The 20,675-nt window shown below is 54.1% G+C and overlaps 1 protein-coding gene across 3 annotated transcripts; it reads left to right on the top strand.

Moving 5' to 3' along the window:
- Positions 1–1,075: 1,075 nt before the first annotated feature.
- usp43b (ubiquitin specific peptidase 43b) lies at positions 1,076–20,648 on the top strand. 3 transcript variants are annotated; one of them, XM_029158493.3, is made up of 16 exons: positions 1,076–1,648; positions 4,436–4,585; positions 11,100–11,203; positions 12,235–12,327; positions 13,172–13,307; positions 13,588–13,732; positions 15,120–15,282; positions 15,601–15,712; positions 16,416–16,519; positions 17,352–17,429; positions 17,505–17,634; positions 17,754–18,054; positions 18,132–18,287; positions 18,370–18,531; positions 18,619–19,672; positions 19,828–20,648. In XM_029158493.3, the coding sequence occupies exons 1-15, from the start codon at positions 1,076–1,078 to the stop codon at positions 19,668–19,670; spliced, it is 3,459 nt and encodes a 1,152-aa protein (XP_029014326.1). In that variant the 3' UTR covers positions 19,671–19,672; positions 19,828–20,648. The 3 variants fall into 3 exon arrangements, with proteins under 3 accessions (XP_029014326.1, XP_029014327.1, XP_055366751.1); XM_029158494.3 differs by having other exon boundaries at positions 18,619–19,635; XM_055510776.1 differs by lacking the exon at positions 1,076–1,648 and adding an exon at positions 4,000–4,251.
- The last annotated feature ends 27 nt before the right edge of the window (positions 20,649–20,675 follow it).

Raw genomic sequence — 20,675 nt, forward strand, 5'->3', positions numbered from 1 at the left:
AGCTTCTCTGTGATGACGCTCAGCTGAGAACCAGGTTCTCACAGACGTGGGACCAGTGTCCAGCTGTCAGTCATGCTGGCGCTGCTGCTGTGGGTTCTGTGGGTTTATTGTGTGTGTGGGCTCAGTGTGTGACCTGGTTCTGCTGACTCGGGCCTCCAGACGCTCCTCTTTGGAAACCTCTGCTCTAGGACTGACACGTGGTCGCTGAACTGTGTCTGGAGGTGGATTCATGGAACGCCGTCTTCTACGCTGCAGTTTCTCTGTGGTTCCGGTCCATGAACGCAGTCGTTGGGGTCCTAGTGTTTGCCCGTCTTCCAGACGCAGGTCTGGGTGGACTCTGTCCAGCTGGTGGTCCAGAGCCTGCTGGTGGAGGCTCCTTTAGCGGCGTTAGCACAGAGATGGAGTCCGTCCTGATGGTTTTGCTCAGCGAAGCAATAAACGTGGCGTTTTAAAGCCGTGTGATTAAACGTGTGCGCAGCCAGGAGATAAGCTGCTCTCATCACGTGTCAGGAATGAAGGAAGCGATCCAGGAACCTCTGCAGCGAGACGTGGGACTGCGGAGCCGCAGCTGCGTCACGCTTTACTGTAATCACAGTAATTATGTCCAACGGAACACTAAACAGCAACATGGAGTAAACGGCCGTGGTTCTGCGTAATGAACCGCACACTAAAAAACTTTAAACTGCGTCACAAAGGCTGAAGACCCCAGAAAAAAGCACGGAAGAATGAAGAGAACGCGCGGACCTGAACTTTGAATGTGGATCCACTGAGTCGCTTTTCCCGCTGAGTGGGCGCACTGCCCCCCCCTCTCTCTCCTCGCGCCGTGAGGGGAGGAGGGGGAGGAGGGGGCGCCTCGTCCGGGCCGAGCTCGAGCGCGCAGTTCCGCAGCGGCTCAGTCTGCGCTGCGCGCGCTGCTGCTCGTGTCGGCGGCGTCGCGGACGATGAGCGGCTCCAGTGCGCGCTGAGATGGACGAGGCCGGAGCGAGCGCGTGCCGCTGCGCCCACGGAGCCAGCACGGTCCGGACCGGCACCGGCACACAAGTGACGCAGGCATCAGTGTGAGAAGGAGAGCGTCATGGAGAAGCCGAGCAGAAGCAGGGAGGACGCGGACAAGCGGAAGGAGAAGAAGCCCAGATCCGCGGCGCTCTTCCGAAAGAAGCCCCTGAAGTCCGTGGGGACGTTTATGAACAGAATCCTCAAAACTTTGGGCACTTTCGCTCACTTTGGAGACGCGGACGCGCCGGACGCGGAGGACGACGACGGGGGGTTTCGGAGCAGCGCCCCGTGCGCCCTGAGCGCGAGCTCAGGAGCGAGCGGCGGAGACGCACAGGTGGCGGCGAGGGAGCGCGCGAGAGCCGCGCCGAGCAGCGGCGGAGAGACGCTGCGGCGCCGCTACGGAGACCGAGTCCCGGGCGTCCTGGGGCTCAAGAACCACGGCAACACGTGCTTCATGAACGCCGCGGTCCAGTGCCTGAGCAACACCGACCTGCTGGCAGAGTACCTGGGCCTGGAGCGCTACAAGCTGGACCTCCGCACCGGAACCGACGAGGCGCGGCTCGGTCGAGGCGAAGTGACGGCGCAGCTGGCGACGCTGGTCCGCGCGCTGTGGACTCTGGAGTACACGCCACAGCTGTCCGTGGACTTCAAGGTACGACCCAGGACGGACCCAGGTTCGGTTCGACCTAAGCATGAAAATGAGTTCTGATAGAATCGGAGTCATTTGGTAGGTTTGAACTTTCTAATTAATTCAGTTCAGTTTCAAAGTGTTCTGAGGACTGTGATGGAGCCTCCACCTCAGACTGGGTCGGTACCTGGAACATGATCACATGTTGGGCTCTGCAGCTCGGCCTAGGGTCGGAACCCAGTCCCACTGCCCCCCAGAGGCCTGACCCGTGGAGTCCGGATCACTGGAACCAGAACGCAGCTGTACGTTAATAAATCCTCTTGTCAACATCTTGTCAGGATTAAAAGGGAAACCGTAACCATATGTTGAACCAGAACCCAGACACGTTGTGGTCTGACTCGTAGGAGGTCCAGAGTTCATGTGGCCTGGCTAAACCCACAGCTGCCTGCAGGGCTCGTGGCTGCACACAGAACCAGCCCTTCCCCCTTCCCCACTGGGTCCAGTCACTGCTGGTTCTGTCCGTTAACCAGCCCTTCGCCACTGGGTCCAGTCACTGCTGGTTCTGTCCGTTAACCAGCCCTTCGCCACTGGGTCCACTCACTACTGGTTCTGTCCATTCTCCAGCCCTCGCCACTGGGTTCAGTCATTACTGGTTCTGTCCATTCCCCAGCCCTTCGCCACTGGCTCCAGTCACTACTGGTTCTGTCCGTTAACCAGTCCTTCGCCACTGGGTCCAGTCACTACTGGTTCTGTCCGTTAACCAGTCCTTCGCCACTGGGTCCACTCACTACTGGTTCTGTCCGTTAACCAGTCCTTCGCCACTGTGTCCAGTCACTACTGGTTCTGTCCATTCCCCAGCCCTTCGCCACTGGGTCCAGTCACTACTGGTTCTGTCCATTCCCCAGCCCTTCGCCACTGGGTCCAGTCACTACTGGTTCTGTCCGTTAACCAGCCCTTTGCCAGTGGGTCCAGTCACTACTGGTTCTGTCCGTTAACCAGCCCTTTGCCAGTGGGTCCAGTCACTACTGGTTCTGTCCATTCCCCAGCCCTTCGCCACTGGGTCCAGTCACTACTGGTTCTGTCCATTCCCCAGCCCTTCGCCACTGGGTCCAGTCACTACTGGTTCTGTCCGTTAACCAGTCCTTCGCCACTGGGTCCAGTCACTACTGGTTCTGTCCGTTAACCAGTCCTTCGCCACTGGGTCCACTCACTACTGGTTCTGTCCGTTAACCAGTCCTTCGCCACTGGGTCCAGTCACTACTGGTTCTGTCCATTCCCCAGCCCTTCGCCACTGGGTCCAGTCACTACTGGTTCTGTCCATTCCCCAGCCCTTCGCCACTGGGTCCAGTCACTACTGGTTCTGTCCGTTAACCAGTCCTTCGCCACTGGGTCCAGTCACTACTGGTTCTGTCCGTTAACCAGTCCTTCGCCACTGGGTCCACTCACTACTGGTTCTGTCCGTTAACCAGTCCTTCGCCACTGGGTCCAGTCACTACTGGTTCTGTCCGTTAACCAGTCCTTCGCCAGTGGGTCCAGTCACTACTGGTTCTGTCCGTTAACCAGCCCTTTGCCAGTGGGTCCAGTCACTACTGGTTCTGTCCATTCCCCAGCCCTTCGCCACTGGGTCCAGTCACTACTGGTTCTGTCCGTTAACCAGCCCTTTGCCAGTGGGTCCAGTATTTACTGGTTCTGTCCATTACCCAGCCCTTCGCCACTGGGTCCAGTATTTACTGGTTCTGTCCGTTAACCAGCCATTCGCCACTGGGTCCAGTCACTACTGGTTCTGTCCGTTCCCCAGCCCTTCCCCACTGGGTCCAGTCACTACTGGTTCTGTCCGCTAACCAGCCCTTCGCCAGTGGGTCCAGTATTTACTGGTTCTGTCCGTTCCCCAGCCCTTCGCCACTGGGTCCAGTCCGTACTGGTTCTGTCCGTTCCCCAGCCCTTCGCCACTGGGTCCAGTCCGTACTGGTTCTGTCCGCTAACCAGCCCTTCGCCAGTGGGTCCAGTATTTACTGGTTCTGTCCGTTCCCCAGCCCTTCGCCACTGGGTCCAGTCCGTACTGGTTCTGTCCGTTAACCAGCCCTTGGCCACTGGGTCCACTCACTACTGGTTCTGTGAGTCTCTTCTCAGTCTCAGTGGGTGCAGGGACTCTAAACCTGTGGTGCAGTTTGTGTTGGGTCCGGCCGTGGCCCGCCACATTCCGGGCCCTGGCTGATCCGGCTCTGTTGTTCGGCTGCAGATGTGAGCGTTTGATCTGCACCGAGCTCGAGCTCCTGCAGAGATGCTGTTTGCACAGAGGCCGGAACGAGGACAAAGCCTGAAACTCAAACCGTTTCTCAACAGCCAGTTTTCACTTTCCACATGAGCAGCCTGAGAACGGCGGAGGTGGGATGAGGAATGTGTCGTCTCTGGGCGTGTCGGGTCGGGTCGGGTCGGGACACTTTCACAGGTTCCTGTTAATATGTGATCGTTTGTGTCCAGGAAATCAGACGGTGAAGTTAAAAGCTGAGCTGAACACGCTGGACCTGAACTTCGCTCTGAACAATATTAAAGGAGCTGTTGGGAGAAGGTTCTGGGAAGGTTCTGGTTCTTGTGGTTCAGTGGCAGCTGGACCTGCTTCCCCCACAGTGAGCAGCGAAACAAAGTGTGTCATATGAAGACACCAAAGGCTGCTGCTAATTACTGTTATTGCTTGGCTGTAATGAGCAGCTGCAGCGTTTCTAAGTGGGTTGGAGGAAGCCGGGATGTTCACGGACGGTACCGGTCCGGTCCAAGTCTTAACTGATGGCGCCTGTTCTCCTCACTCTCCAGAACGCCGTGTCCAAGCACGGATCCCAGTTCCGCGGTAATTCCCAACATGACGCCCTGGAATTCCTGCTGTGGCTGCTGGACCGGGTCCATGAAGACGTCGACCTGGCGCCGCTCAACAACAACAACAACAAGACCAGAGCAGCAGGAGCGGTGAGAGCGAGGCCGGCTGGGTCTGATGAACGAGTGACTGAATGAATGAATGAATGAATGAATGAATGAACGAATGAATGAACGAACGAACGAACGAACGAACGAACGAACGAAGGCATTAATTATCTAAAGCTGTGTTGGTCCATTGAGCTCCAACTTAAGGTTCCTAAGTTGACTTTTGCTGCCGGGCTTTAATGGATGAATCCTTCATCACTGGTTTGGTGACAACATTCTCTTTTTGTTCTCTCGTTCTCTTCTCGTTCCCTTTTCTCGTTCTCTTCTTGTTCTCTTGTTCTCTTCTCGTTATCTTCGCGTTCACTTCTCGTTCACTTCTCGTTCTCTTTTCATTCTCCTCTCGTTCTCTTTTCATTCTCTTTTCGTTCTCTTCTTGTTCTCTTCTCGTTCTCTTTTCATTCTCTTCTTGTTTTCTTCTCGTTCTCTTTGCGTTCACTTCTCGTTTTCTTCTTGTTTTCTTTTCGTTCTCTTTGCGTTCACTTCTCGTTCTCTTTTTGTTCTCTACTTGTTTTCTTCTCATTCTCTTCTCGTTCTCTCGTTCTCTTCTCGTTCTCTTCTCATTTTCTTTTCGTTCTCTTTTCGTTCTCTTCTCGTTCTCTTTTCATTCTCTTTTCATTCTCCTCTCGTTCTCTTCATTCTCTTCTCGTTCTCTTGTTCTCTTCTCCTTCTCCTCATTTTCTTTTCGTTCTCTTCGTTCTCTTCTCGTTCTCTCGTTCTCTTCTCGTTCTCTTCTCATTTTCTTTTCGTTCTCTTCTTGTTCTCTTTTTGTTCTCTTTTCGTTCTCTTCTTGTTCTCTTTCTATTCTCTTCTTCTCTTTTTGTTCTCTTCTCGTTCTTATTTTGTTCTCTTCACGTTCTCTGTTTTTGCTGAAGCTCAGCATCTCGTGTGTTTCCTGTAGCGATGTGGTGATGTTTGAGTTTCTCCTCCTGATGCCTCCTCAAGACGTCAACCGTCATGTGTCATGAAAGCACTTTTCAACAGTTGAAGCTCTTTTTGTTCTGAGCTGAAAACCAGCAGAACCCCAGTGTCATCATCATCATCAACCCAACCCGTGAAGCTCTGTCACAGCTGGAGGAGTCCAAACGCACCGTGGCTGCTGGAGAAGCTGCTCCTGTGCTGCTGCCATGGCAACCAGACGCCTTGCTTCTGTTCTGGTGTCGCGGTTTGTGGTTTTCACTTCCCAAATCTGCCCTGAAGACATTTCTGTACTTGGTGTCTTTTGTAATGACGTCTAAGAAGCTTCGGGTGGAGGACAGGTTCTCCGCCTGCGGCTCGACCTGGTTCCAGTCGGACCCTGGTCAGCTGTTGTTGTGCTGTGGTTTGGACTCCAGAGGAGCCGGCCGCTGCCAGGATCTCACTCCTCCTTCAGCCTCTGAGGCCTGAGGGTGTGTTTTTATGAAGTTCGTAGTTCAGCGCTGCGCTGCCTGCCTGGCACCGACCCGGCCCGGCCCATTCAGCAGTCTGCTAGCGTTCCCACGCTCGGCCGAGCGGTCGAGGCTCCGTGGCTCTCTGCTGCTAAATCAGGAGCCCGCTGTCATTGTTTGAAAGCGTGTTGTTAGTTACCACTTGAACGAGCAGCGCCGGTGGAGGCTGATGGGCCACAGTCCTGCACAAGCACTTTAATATTTACTGTGGACTCGCTGTGTATCTCTTAGGAAACTCGGAGTGAAGCTCCCTCCCTCCCTCCCTCCCTCCATGAATGTGGCTCTTTGTGAGCTGGGGGAAGAAAGAGGCCCTTGTTGTCAGTGAATGTGAGGTGAGACGCTGCACAGACAGCGATGACAGGAGCTGCTTCTACAGGACCGAGCCTTTGCAGTGGATATAAATATGATGAAGATGGGCATCACGGCAGAACGCTGACGTTTGGCTCCTGCAGACGACAACCAGGATTCATCCTCCTCGTATTAAGACCAGACAATAACTTAGACGGGATAATATCGGCTGCTCCGTGTCTGTGAGGTCCGAGTCCCGGTTCAGGATGGACGCGACTGCAACAGCAGCAGGAGCCCAGTACATTAAGCTGCTCCCAGCGTTAAGGTCAAAGGAACTGATGCTGGCGTTGGTAGAGGTCAAAGGTTAAACATCAGCAGCGTGAAGGCGGGCCGCGTCACGAGTCTGAACTCGTGTTGGTTCAGTGTAGTGGAAATTTTGTAATAAAAGGCAGATGAGAGTCGTCCTTTTGAGCGATTTATTGAAATAGAAAATAAAAATAACGAGGAAAGCAAATTAAAAAAAACAGCTGGGGAGATCATAACCTGCACTGCGGGGTATAAACGCTCAGATCACCCCGTTTTCAGGTCGTCTCTGCCTTTTAACCCTTCTCCCTGGTTCCGGTAGAATCTCTCTGGACCAATCCAATTGTTGGTGCCACCTGATCTCGCCGTGAGGGGGAAAGTTTACATTCTCACCTCTGCATCATCGTGTCTTGTTATCAGAAGGAGAACACCAAGCTTCAAAGACAAGATGCACTAGGTTTTACAGCCTTGGTTCTGGTGAGGGATCAGACAGGAAGGAACCAGAAACCAGAAACTATTACTCAGTTAAACAGAACATCAGATGTCAACGCTTGATGTACAACAGGACAAGTGAGAGTGAGAGATTGTTTGTATATGAATGTTCAGTGCTGAGGCTAATCAGCTACAGAGCACATGATCTGACTGGGACCAGTATCTCAGCCCATCAGGGACGATGAGCGTTCCAGGATTGGATCCACTTTGTGCAGGAGCAGAACTAAAACCAGGTTTCTCCTGCTTGTTTGAACGTCTGCTGTCGATTCTGCCTTTAACAAACACTTTGCTCAAACACTGATCAGACTGGAGATTAAAACCGTTTTTGTGTGTGTTTGGGACTTTGTTTCACGCTCATCCAGAAGCAGGAGGGCGATAATAAAGATCATCAACTCAGGAGGTGGACCCGCCTTCATCAGAACTAATTTGATCTCCCGCTGCTTCCTTTAAGGAGGCGTGAATCTTTATTAGAGGCAGGAGGAATGAAGGCGTCTCTGGGTTTATATGCTCCGACAGAATATAGGATAATAAGATCAGAACTTTCTGGGTCAGGGTCCAGTAAAGGGCTCGTCTGTGGTTCTGTGCTGCCGTTTTGTCCTCATGTGGACTCATGGTGACACAGCAGGGCTCCAGCTCCAGCTTCTTTCTCTCTTTGACCTCACAGGAGGCTGAACGTCGCTGCTCGTACGTTGAGCCGGTCCCATCCTGCTCTAGACAAAGAACCGTCCTGATCAGATTTACAGCTCGGCGCTGCTCAGATTTCCAAGGGCTCATGGTCTAAATCCCTCAGACTGTGAGTGAATTACAGCCTCCAGTAGAAACCGGGCCGGGCCGAACGCTGAACCACCAGTTAGCTCATAGCTCCCAGCTCACAAACAACACACTGTTTACTCCAACCTCAGTCCTGGAGTCACAGATTATTACAGGTTAGAACGTCAGACCTCTCTTCACTCTGACTAAAACCTGACTCATTCCCTTGGCTCCACTCTTTATCCTGAGAAAGTCAAAGAACTGAAGGAAGAGTTTGTGGCAGCTCAAACTGAGCTGGAAGTTCAGGGCTTGAACAACAGAGCGAGAGCTGAAAGGTTCTGATTGAAGCCGCAAGCGTCTTATCTCCCGAGGATCATAAAGACTGGTGCGATTGCTGAAAACGCCTTAAATGCAGCGACTGATTTGTGCTTGTGGTGGCGGGAGGGCCCCAAGCACAACCGGTGAACAGGTCTCCCTCCTGTAGACGGGCCTGTATTCAGGTTAATATTATGTATTTATAAAAGGACTAATTCACTCGGTGACTGACGTTTGCTCTGTAAACGCACCTGACTATCACACTATGGATCACTTGGTGACCTTCCCGACCAAACCCCTCCAGCACCGAGTGAATAATGATGTGTGGTATTTGAATTCATGGACCTGCTTCCTGGCTCCGGCTCCATTAAGTCATTTTATCAACAGCAGAACGTGGGCGTTATGCTGTTAAAGGCTGTTGTTGCCGTAGTTCAGGGATCTGATCCGGGTCGAGCTGCAGAACCTGGACGTCTCACCTGGACTCGGAGCGTCTCAGAACCTTCTGAAGCATGGAGCCGTCGCTGCCCTGAGGTCAGCTCCATGCCGTGATGTCTGGGCACTTAGCTCGCCGCAGACGGAGAGATCACCCACTGAGAGTAATGGGCTGATGGGTCGCAGAGAAAAGCTCCCAGCTTCACTATTACTGCCTCTATTTATAGAGGAGTCGTGCGACAGGAAGCAGCGCCGAGCAAACTGTCAGCTGCTGCTTCACAAGCGTTCTCATATCGATGCTCGGTCTGATCGCAGCAGCTCGTCCGTCGCTGTCTGTAAATTATTCACCTCAGGCCCATTACTCGTCCCCTCTCCCTTTACCACGAGGTGGGAGCACATTCCTGGAGCTTCCTCCCAGTCAGTGACTGTACACAATAACTCCCAGCAACATGTCCTGGGTGAATTATTAAGGCCTCCCTGTGACTGGGTGGACGCTCATCTGTTCCCTGCTGAGGAGCAGAAGAGCGTCTGCGTCTTCAGGAAGCGTCTCATTTGGTCGCTGTGCTTCTCGTCCTGTTCTGTGACCTCATCAGTCTGGTGTCTGGGCAGAAGCCGGCATCAGCCGGTGGAGCAGTCAGTCTGTCAGTGTTCAATCATGTTTGATTCTTTGCGTCTGTTTTGGGTTTGAGACGTGTCACAAACAGTTCAGACTCAAAGAACGTTCTCCTGAAAGGTCAACGAGGTCGTTGGGGTTCGTCGGCTCCATCCTCCTCATATCTGACCTCTATGGGGGCGGGGCTTCGCTGGCTCCACTCACCGCCTCATTCTATTTTTAAGACTCTTGACCCTATTGCTGCTTTGACTCGGTAACAGGCTCCATCCGGTGTCGGCCCGGCCTCCGTATCGGAGCATCAGGAGGTGCTGGCGGCGCCGGGAGACGTGGAGCAGGTCACCTGTTGGCTGTGAAGCACCTCCCTCCAACCCGACGGCGGCTCCAGCTCCACAGCTGAGATGCTATCATTTAATTTGTCTGTCAGAAAAACATGCCAACTTCAAAGTGATAAAAGCCACTAAACAGGCAGGGCGAGAAATCTGAGGAGCTATTTTTAGAGCCGGTTCGGACCAGTTGATGGCCGCTACCACAGGGAGGAAGAAAGGAAAAGCACAGGGGGTGAAATTTCATCCTTTACGCTGACGCGTCAGTTTCTCTCCAGAACCCGGTCAGAACCTGCTGATCGGAGAGGAAGAAGCCTCTCTTCCTTCTCGTCCTGCTCACTCCTTCCTCATCATTGTCTTTTAGCATGACATCGATTCTGGGAGGAATCGGGTCGGTTCCGCCTCCTGTGACACCGAGAAGCTAATGGCTCGTTTGTGGAGCGGCTATTTTCAGGAGCTCTCTGTGGAGGTGAACGCGTTGACTTGTTTGCCAGCTACTTGGAGTGAGATCGGCCCAACTGTTGGACAGATGGGCCAGAATCTCAAGTCAGGTGTTATGAGTCAACATACTGAGACACTGTATTTGTTACTGGTGGAATATAAAACCTCAAGACATCACTGAGTTGTTTAGACAGCTGACAGACAGAACCTGGGGCCGAGGCTTGGTTCTGCCCATGTGTTACTGATCCACAGCTTCTTAGTCTGAGGGGCGTTAAGCTTCTCACTTGGTCTGATCGGGCTTGTTAGGTGGACAATACGTGTAATCAGCCCGGTCCCCATGGAGCCGGGTCATTACCTACAGCCTGAGGTTCTGATTCTGGCCTGATGAGTCCTCTGATGGAGGGTTCGACCAAGCCAATCCATCTGTTTCCTCTGCCTGTGAACTTAGCGAACTCCCTCTAACTCGCATGGCTGGTCTGATGCGGAGCCGAAACCGGAGGATGGGCTGAACCTGCTGGTGTTGGTGGGAGCAGAACTCCACGCAGGGAGTCATTGTGTGAGGCTGCAGGAAGCCAGCGCAGCAGCAAGCTCAGGTTTCAAACGCTGCCTCGCTGTCCGCCTCCATTGCGCCCTCGCTCTCAGACGTGCCTGCCTCCGCCTCCCTCGCTGCCCTGGAGGCTCATGGGAACAGTGGCAGCCAGTTCACCCGCCAGGAGCCAGTGACGACTGGATGTGGATGAAGGACCTGACGGTTGTGTGACGGCATCGTGGAATGCTGAGATGTGAGATGCAGCGACTTCAACCAGCAGGGGGCGATCATCTGAGGAGACAACGCTTTACTTGAAATAATAAAATACATTCTGCTTCCTTCAACAGCTCTAGGTGTTTGTTGCCCAGTAGAACCGTGTGTCTGGGTTTGACCTTTGACCTTGCAGGCCCCTGTCTTAGCTGAGACAAACCCAGTGACAGCAGCTCCTCGGGCGCTGGTACCGGTGCTTCCCAGCGCTTCTTCGAGTCGCCTCGTGCCAAGCGAAGCCTCACATTGTGTCAGATCCAGTGAGTTCCTCCCCCAGAGACGAGCTGGCAGCCTGTGACGTCTGTGGCTCTCTGTGCTGCAGGGTCCCAGCGGAGCTGATGAAGCGCAGCCTCCTGACCCGGCCCGGTCCCAGCAGCCCAGGGTCCAGCACAGCTTTGTCCAGGAGCATTTCCAAGCCCAGTACAAGTGAGTTCTGGTTCCTCCACATGGACGTGTCATCCTACACGCTTATTAGCATCTCTGGCTAAAGCGCAGCCATGATTCCGTGTCTCTCATTGTCGCATGGTTGGTGCACGGAGCTGACGGAGGGTTTCATCTGAACCGGTTGGGTTGGTTCTTGGTGGTGAGGAGCTTCTGCTGCCTCCATCACAGCGTCATGGCAGCATCACCAACATCCATGTTTTATGGGCGGCTGACTGTGATTTGTATGCGTGGGGTGTGCGTCTGGCTGTTTTCTGGCCAGAAGGAGACGTCCGCAGGGCAGCGGGTCCGGTCTGCCAGGAAGGACCGGGCCACCAGAGCCTCGCCTCCGCCGGCACTTTGTCCGGGCCTTAATTTCCCAGGACAGATCATAAAGGTTCAACACTTCACACGTCTGTTCTACTGTTACTGGAAAAATATCATCTAACCTCAGGATCAGATTTATGTCTCGAATGAGGACAATAAAGGAACCGATATGAAGCCTTAAATCAGAGCTGCCACCGGGTCTGTTCCTGGGTTCTATGGTTCCGCCCTGCGTTTATCAGGTTAGAAATGACTTATTTTCCTCTTTCTACCTTTACGTAGCACATTAAGCTAATTAAGGAATGAGGCTCAGTCAGCTCTGCTCTTCATCCACAGCTCTGAGCCTTTCAGCTAAATAACATTCATCCAGTTCATTATTTCACTTTGGGCCCAGAGGTCGCTGGCCCGGTTCCCTGTTGGTTCAGGAAGTCCTCCGCAGATGAGGTCAGAGTAGTGGACATGTGGTTTACAGCTCGTTATCCGTTCCAGACAATTAGCTTAATAGAACCAGGTCCTCGTGGGCTTGATGGAGGAGTAAGTCTCGCTAAATGGGCTGAACAGAACCGCTGGCTTTAGATGCAGATGGACGCGTCAGACTGAGAGTGATGCAACAAGATGGAAACCCTGCCGGCCAGCCCACCGGCACCAGCACCAGAACTCGTGCTCCAACGTTCAGGCGTCTTGAAGCCTCACGTCACCGTTCTCGTCTGCAGGTCTTCGCTGACGTGCCCCCACTGCCTGAAGCAGAGCAACACCTTCGACCCGTTCCTCTGCATCTCGCTCCCCATCCCTCTCCGCCAGACCAGGTGAGCCATAGTTACTGTCCCTGCAGAGTGGAGCTCGGTTCTGAGCTGAAGGACTGGTACCAACACGATCACCATCACAATCGCAGGTCATATTTATGGCTGTCGGTCTCGTGTGGCAGTAAAGGCCTAAGTGCTGACTGAAACGCACTGAAAGCAAAGCATTCTGGGTGTTTGGCTCCACTCTTGCTCTGACACATGAAGTGGTGGGTACTGGTTCCCGTCGGAGCGGGGGGAGGATGAGCAGATGGACGCTCTCCTCGAGCTCTTTAAAACTATTTCTCTTTGTGCAGAGATCAACTCGGTCTGAGCCACAAACGCGCTGTTTGTTCGGTACCGGCTGCTGCTGCCAGTCGCGTCGGTGGCTCCGGAACACGTGGACGCTGCTACAGTCCGTTTTGCAGCTTCATTATCTGTTCTGTTGTAGCAGCTTGTTTTTCCCAGAGTAGAAGCAGACGAGCGCGGTTCAGGTAAAACGCTTCTGTCTCCTGAATTATGCAGAAACCTGCTGGGTCCGATCCTGCAGCCGTGTTCTGCCTAGTTTGGGTTGAACCATCCTGCTGCTGAGTCCCGTCTCATCCCAACGGTTTCTTATGCTATCTTTTTAATCTGGGGCCTCCTCGCTGAGGACTGAACCTGCGTCTCTTCACTGTGATTTAGAGTCGCGTCGTCTGCGCTACCTGAGGTCAGAGGTTTTTAAAAATGCAGCAGGAATGCCATTATTTCACACACGTGAAGCTAATGATCTATTATTCATGTTAAGATGTCCTGAGTTATTCATAAAGGCTCCTTTTGTCCCGTCCCAACCGGAGACGAGGCTGCTCACCGTGTGTGTCCCTCGCTGCAGGCCGCTGTGTGTGACGCTGGTGTTCAGCACCAAGGCCCAGCGGTACCAGCGGGTCGGCCTGGCCGTGCCGCTGCTCGGCTCCGTGGCCTGTCTGCGCAGGATGGTGGCGGACGAGGGGAAGCTTTCACCGGACCAGGTAGCGAGCCGCCGTCAGGACGTGGAGCCTCAGCGCTGACACCAGTTACCATGGCAACAACAAACCAGGCCCACACACCATTTCATCCAGTTTATTTATATTGTGCCAAATGAAATTCATCTTCAATGGGCGACAGGAAGCAGAGCCTCAACATTAGTAACACCTCCTATAGACATACTCTGACCTTTGACCTTTGTGTGGCGTTTCCTCTCCTGGATGAAGTGACGGACGTTGTGGTGTCTCTCCCCCGCTCCCCCTCCCCCCCGCTCCCCCGCTCCAGGTGATCCTGACTGAGGTCTACTCCACAGGATTCCAGCGCTCCTTCTTTGACGCCGAGGATCTCACCAGCGTCGCAGACAGCGATGTGATCTACGCCTTCCAGGCGCCGCTGCTCTACATCCGAGGGGGCTCTGCTCGGATCTCAGGTGCCGTTCCTTTGGGTCACGTCCTGAGCTGCTTGTCCCTCTGTTTTTCTGGTCCCAGCGCTGCCACCGAAGCCTGTTCCACCTGAAACACTGTACGTTTATAGCTCTGTGATTTACACCGAGCTCCGCTAACGAGTCGCTAACTGGTTCCTCCTGGATGCAGTTTTCTTTCTGCCTGTTCAGGGAACTTAATAACTCACTGCTTGTGTTATGTTCTACTTTCTTCCTTTGAGCCAAAGTGTTGATGTGGTGTTTTCGTGCATAAACTCCCATAATGTGTTGGATCCGTGTTGTTTTGAGTCGTCTGAGGCTTTGTTCATTTTAAGACCAAGCTATAAAAATCCCGTCATGCTGCTCATGTTTAAATCGTGTCTGTTCAGACACAGGGACGGGTGTGAGGCTGTGGATGCCTTTAGGGGCCGAGCTGTTTAATTATGGGCTGTGAGTTTGACCGTGAGGGAAGGGAGTCCTCGCTCCCTGGTTCCTCTGACGCTCTGCTCTGTGGCCGTTTGGGGGTCGATCCTTCAACTCTTCACCGGCAGCCGTGAACGTTGTGTCTTATCGAGCTCTCGTCCTCGGCTTCTGTCCTGTGCTCTGCAGTTCATCGCTGACTCACAAGTCACGTTTCGTCCAAACGTAGACCATGAATCAGTCCCACGACGCCGCGTGTGAATTAGAGACCGATGGTGGTTTCATCACTCGCTTGATTAGAGCCACGCTGATAAAGGAAAACCTGCACACACTTGTCATTCCTCTCACTCCCAGGGTCAAGGCAGCGCAATCAGAGGCTTCACGTGGAAGCGGGTCCGTGTGCTCCGTGGACTCTGATTAGTTCTGAGGTCACGTCCTCAGGTTCTGTAGAAAGGGAGCGAGTTCTGCAGCTCAGCTTCAGGTGTGAACAGCTGCTCGTGGACGCGGCCCTTTTGTGTGGGGCATCAGGAGAGAAGCTGCCTGGCTCCCCACCAGGAGGGATGTTAGCATCAGACGCTGCCTCCTGCTGAGAGCAGGCAGCCATTGGTCCATCTGTTCCTCTGAATCACCGCTCCCCAAATAGAAAGCTGCCGCTGCCTCTTCGTGCTTCTCCAGTCTCCTCCTCGCTCACTGGGAGGTGTTAAGTTTAAGGCTCACGTTTTCTCTACATCTTCTTTCTCTGAAAGAGAAAATGATGAAAGATGTGTGGTTTAAGTTCTAGAAACCCAACACATTCCACTGAGCAGCACCAGGAACAGAGGAGCAGCTCGGGGTGGGCGTCAGGTGAGAAGACAGAACTGGGCAGGTTCTGTGCAGGGATCCACTGAGGGAATGGTGGTTGAACGGGTGGAGGACAACAAACAGATAAATAAATGCCATCAGATGATGAGATGATTTGACCCCCCCCCCCCCCCAGGCTTCCACCACAGCCTGCCCTCGTCTCCCTATGCCGCCGGCCCTGAGGGACAGAGGTTGGCTTCATCCGGGACGCTGTCGTCAGAGTTCCTCAACCAGGGCGCCCCGCTCAAGATCCTGCTGCTGGTCTGCAACGCTGCCGGGTCGGGCCAACAGGCCGTCAGGTAACTGGCGCTGGTCTGTGGAGAAGCTGATGCTCGTTTGCCCTTGGTCTCGCACAGAACAGACGCAACTGAATAATCAATATTCATAAGCTGTGACTTTTTCTCTCGTTCGATCAGAAGATCCTCACTCACGCTCTCATGTTAATAAATCTGAGTCTTGCCCTCAATTAAATGTGTGTCACACTGAGTGTGTCATGTGATCCATCATCTCCCAGCGATGGTTCGGCTCAGAGAGGCTGCAGGGAGAATAAGCTCATAGATAATATTAACATTTAATAGCATTAGTGAAGTCCTGTCAGTAACTTCCTCCTCCTCCAGGTTCGGCCCACCGTTCCTCATGAGGGAGGACCGGTCTATTTCCTGGGACCAGCTGCAGCAGAGCATCCTCAGCAAACTCTATTATCTGATGATCAACGGCGGCCCAGCGCAGGTACTGCTCTGATAATCAGGCTTCAGCAGAACGAACCACTTATCACAGCTGAGGCGCTGTTAGGCCCAATTCTGGTCGGCTTTGACAGCAGGTGGCTTCATGTAACGCCACAAAGTGTGGATTCTCCTGCAGTTTGGTGACATCAACAGCTTAACTTTAATGATGTGGATAAACCTGCAGAATCTAAAGACTAGTCACAGAAACAGTTGTGCCTCGTGTGCATTGAATGTTCTGACGGGTTTCCTGCCACTGTGAGCAGTCCTGCAGCTCAACGTGATTCATGCCTGTAACTGGTCCAGATACGAAGCAGGTGGGAGGAATGTGTGAAGTCTGTGGAGGACGGAGGCTGGGAACCGAAACAACAACAGGTGTTTGCAGAGTGGAGAGAGAGTAACCGGACCACCCAAGGCCGGTACCGGGTAGAGCCCAGTCCAGCCCTGGGTGGTCTCACCAGAGCCCAAACGAGCGTGTAATAACAGGAGAACTCGTCCTGGGTTTGGGCTCCTCGAGTTCCGGAACCCTGGAAAACCACAGGACGTGTGATGCCTCCACCAACACAGGATGCTCCTAATTACACGTCAGAAGCAGCTGCTTTGTTCCAGCTTTTGCTTCCTGTATCTCAACTTTATACGACTGCTCAGCGTTTCGCAGTAATAACATCATAGTCAGCAATAAAACGCTGCTCATCTTGTTCCCTTTCCAGAACGCCAGGGTTCTGTTCAACGTGCGTGTGGTGGGCGGGTCCGTGTTCTACAGCTACCTGAGTCCTCAGGACGTCCAGCCGCTGCACCACCCTGCTGTGGACAGGTACAGTGGAGAAAAGCTGCTTTAAACTGGACGCTCCGGCATCCAGGCCTCAGCTCATGATGAGGAACGCGTTGGACGTATGTTTAGAGCAGGAGATTCTTCCCTTCTGGTCGGGTGATTAATAAACTGGACTCTGCTGTTCAAATCCAGTCTAATCTAATCTAATAAGGTGGTTGTTGCATGAGTTGGACGGTTTCCGTCTGCGGCGCCGAGCCGCTGGTCCGGACTGTCGGGCTCCTGACTTCCATCCAAACGGTCCATTGAGTTGCTGAGCGGAACCGATCAGAGCGAAAGCATTTGGAATCTTTTAAAATGCAAATGTGCAGCTCAGTGGAACTAGCGTCATGCCAGAGTTTGGGCTGGTGGCTCCAGACATGCAGCCCGTCCCCAGTCAGCAGAGGAATGTGGCACCGCTCGGTCCGGCTGTCGGCAGCTTCATTAGCACCGCTGTGTGACACGCTGAGGTCGCCGCTGTTTGTTCTGCCCGATCCAAGACACAGACCGAACAGCAGCCAAGGGACGGATCCGTCACATCTGGGGTTCTTTGGGTCAGACGAGCTAAAAGCTGACCCAGGGTGGGTTGTGTAGGTGGGTTTAGAGTCTGAATGGACAGCATGACACTGGTCAGGGTTTAACTGTTCCAGTGTAAAGAATGGATCTGTGGTGATGCTGACACCCAGTGTTTGAACAGAACCAGTACAACCGCTCCAAACACCGAGGACGAAGCTGCTCTGTGGGCTTTAATCGTGCTGTTGTGTTTCTAGTCCTGCCTTTTACTCCTTGTCCAGGCTTTTATTGCTGCGGGTGAACTTCCTCTTTGTTCGTCTTCCAGGGCTCTGAAGCTCTGCGGCTCAGGAGGACCCCCCCACGTGAAGCTCATCGTGGAGTGGGAGCACAGAATCAAGGACTGGTGAGTAGGCTGCTGATACGCGCCAGCGCCGACACAGACCCGCTTCCTGTGGTTCAGCCCCTCGCGTGTTTGCAGCCTATTCGGGAACATTCAGGAGGAGGTGGTGAAGGACGCCGAGAGCGTGAGGATCCTGCAGCAGCAGCACATCCAGCAGTACAGCTGCACCCTGGACGAGTGCTTCCAGCTGTACACCAAGGAGGAGCAGGTGGGTGGTCCGGTCGCCGCGGTCGCCCCGTTCCCCCATTATCCTGGTCCCCCCCGTTCACCCCGTTTCCCAGTCCCACACATGCAGCGGCGCTCGCTAAGCTGTGCTCCTCCCTCCAGCTCGCCCCGGACGACGCCTGGAGGTGCCCCCACTGCCGGCAGCTGCAGCAGGGCGTGGTGAAGATGAGCCTGTGGACGCTGCCCGACATCCTCATCCTCCACCTCAAGCGCTTCAGGCAGGTGGGGGAGCGCAGGAACAAGCTGACCACGCTGGTGCAGTTCCCCCTGGCGGCTCTGGACATGGCGCCCCACATGGTGAACCGGAGCCACGGCGCCGCCCGGCCCCGCCCCCCGGAGTCCCTGTACGACCTGTACGCCGTGTGTGACCACCACGGGGGCATGCACGGCGGCCACTACACGGGTCAGTGTGACGCAGGCGGGCAGGATGAATGTGTGCGGGTTTGATGGTGTTGCCATGACGACGTGCGCTTGTTGCAGCCTCCTGCAGGAACTCCGTGGACGGCCAGTGGTACAGCTACGACGACAGCAGCGTGGAGCCGCTCCCACAGGCCGACGTGTGCACGCGAGGAGCCTACATCCTGTTCTACCAGCGGAGGAACGCCATCCCCCCCTGGTCGGCCAGCTCCTCGCTGGGTGCGGTTTGTTGGTGTGAGCCAGTCAGGTGGGGGCAGCAGCGTGGAGGCCACGAAGGTCACTGTGCTTCTTGTCCCTGCAGGCTGCAGCTCCTCCTCCGGCCACTGGCTGCTCAGGCTGAACGGGGGAAGGCAGAGGGGCAGCGCGGCGCCCGTCGCTGGGCCTCAGCACACACACGTCCAGGCCCCGGCGTCGCCAAAGCTGCTGGTGTTCAGAGACGAACCTCCCAGAGCTGCAGAGACCAGTGGGTATCCTGGACTTTACGGGACCTGAACCAGGACCAGGTCTCCGTAGTGACCTCATGGTTTTAATCCTGTGTGTTTCCCTGCAGACGGGTTTGAGGAGCAGGTGTTTGTTCGCGGTGCAGGCAGGAGCCTCAGCATGAGGTCACCAACCAAACCCAAGGAGGCTCTGAGCAAAGTCCTCCCCCTGCGCTGGTCGTTTGGTTCCAAGGACCGGATCAGACACCCGACCCAGGCCCAGCCCGGGGAGCTGGTGGAGTACCTGGAGTCCGGGCGTCGACCACGATGTACCAAAGAGCCCATCATCTCGCTGGTGGCCACGCCCCCTCAGCGAGCTGCCCAGGGAAGAACGGTGGAAGCGGACCAGGGCTGCAGCTCACCCAGCGGCAGCAGCCTGAGCCACACAGACAGACTCAGCTCTGACTCCTGCTACTCCCCCAAAGTACCGGAGGGTCAGAGCAGGCCGTCCATGGAGAGGAATGTGAGCCAGACCATTGGTGCCAGCAGAACCAGAGAGAACGGGTCTTTGAGGCAGAGGTCCACTAAGGGGGCCAGGCAGGACCAGGGCAGGAACCTGGACTTCTTTCTGCACAGAGGAGCCATTCTGGGGGGTCACGTCAGCCACAGCGCTCCTCAGAGCAGAGATTCCACACTGGGAAGAGCTAAGGTCCAGACAGGCGGGACCTCCAGGGCTCAGAAGGACCCGCTGCAGAACCGGGACGACAGGAACGGGTCAGGGGGCCACGAGGGCCACAACCACGACCTCCTGTCTTATTTTAGACCTGCTTTCATAAGAAGAGATCATCCAAGGTCACCGTTCAAAGCCCCAGAGCTCCGTGTGAACGGACACGACTCGGCCACGCTGTCCCTGTCCAACGGGACGCTGGAGGACGGGAAGGACTGGAAGGACCTCTCAGACCCTGCAGACATCCAACGGGCTTTCAGCTCCAGCAGCATCCAGACCAAGCTGGAGCCGACGTTTCGCAGGTGCTCCTCCCTGCAGAGGAACGGGGACGTGGCTGTGGCTCCGCTGCGCCGCCTCCTGCTGTCAGACAGGTCCGGCTACGGCACCGTGCAGCGGACCCGCTACAGCGCCACCTGCCTGGGTAGGACTGGGCCTAAAATACACATAAACTACTGATGGTGGGTTTCTGGCAGATGCCCAGGCTTGGTCCAAAATGGAAACAAGCTGTAGTAATGTTCTGGTTCTGGTTCTGGTGCTGTACTGGAGCCTCAGGTAATCCTGATCATGTCATTAGCTGTGATTAATGTCTCTTTACTGTGTTTCTCGTCCTCAGTGCCTCTGTGACGTCCAGACTGGACTGATGGGACCCACAGCTCCCAGCAGGAGGCGCCGCTGGAAGCCCAGCTTCTATCGGACTGTTTCTACCTGTGTGTCTTAACTAAATCTATGCAGAGGTGACGTGATGCAGCTGAAACGCTGCTGTGCTGAAGCAACGGACTGTGGATGGTTGGAACCTGGAGCTGTGGTTCATTTTCTACGCAGACCTGCTTTTATTTGACAGTTTGGAGACGAGTGGACTAAAACACTATCGAGCACTAACACGTGCACTAAAAGTCACATGCTGTAACAACAACCACTGAATATACTTCTGTTATTATCAATGCACTTTGTGAAAGGTTTCCTTGTTCAGAGCTGATTTTCATTCAGTCAAACTGCAGCAGGTTTTAAAAAACACTGACACTGACTCTGATCAAAGGTGTAACTGGAAGAAACTGTTTCTCTACAACATGAAGAATCACTTTCATTTCTTTTCACCTGATGATTTGTGTGTGTTGGTGTGTAGTAACATGTCACTGGAGTTATTATGGGATAGAAAGATCCACATTGGTCACAGACTTGTGTTCATGCTGTGGTTTCACTTGAATAAGATGAGAGTAAATGAAGGTGTTTGAGATGTTTTGGAAATATTATTCTATTTTATTAACTTTTCTAAAAGTCAGCATTTTGTACCTGATGTGTTATGATGTCATTTAAGCACCAGACTAAACCTGACACACCAGTGTCTGTGCAGGACCGTGTGTGTGTCCATGTGTGTGTCTGCTTCGTGTCCTGCAGGTTCTTCAGTTACAAATTAAACACAGCTTTTCCCACAAATGGTCTGTTGTCGTCCTGATCTGTGGC

Source organism: Betta splendens, chromosome 8, assembly GCF_900634795.4.
Source record: "Betta splendens chromosome 8, fBetSpl5.4, whole genome shotgun sequence".
Taxonomy (NCBI): Eukaryota; Metazoa; Chordata; class Actinopteri; order Anabantiformes; family Osphronemidae; genus Betta; species Betta splendens.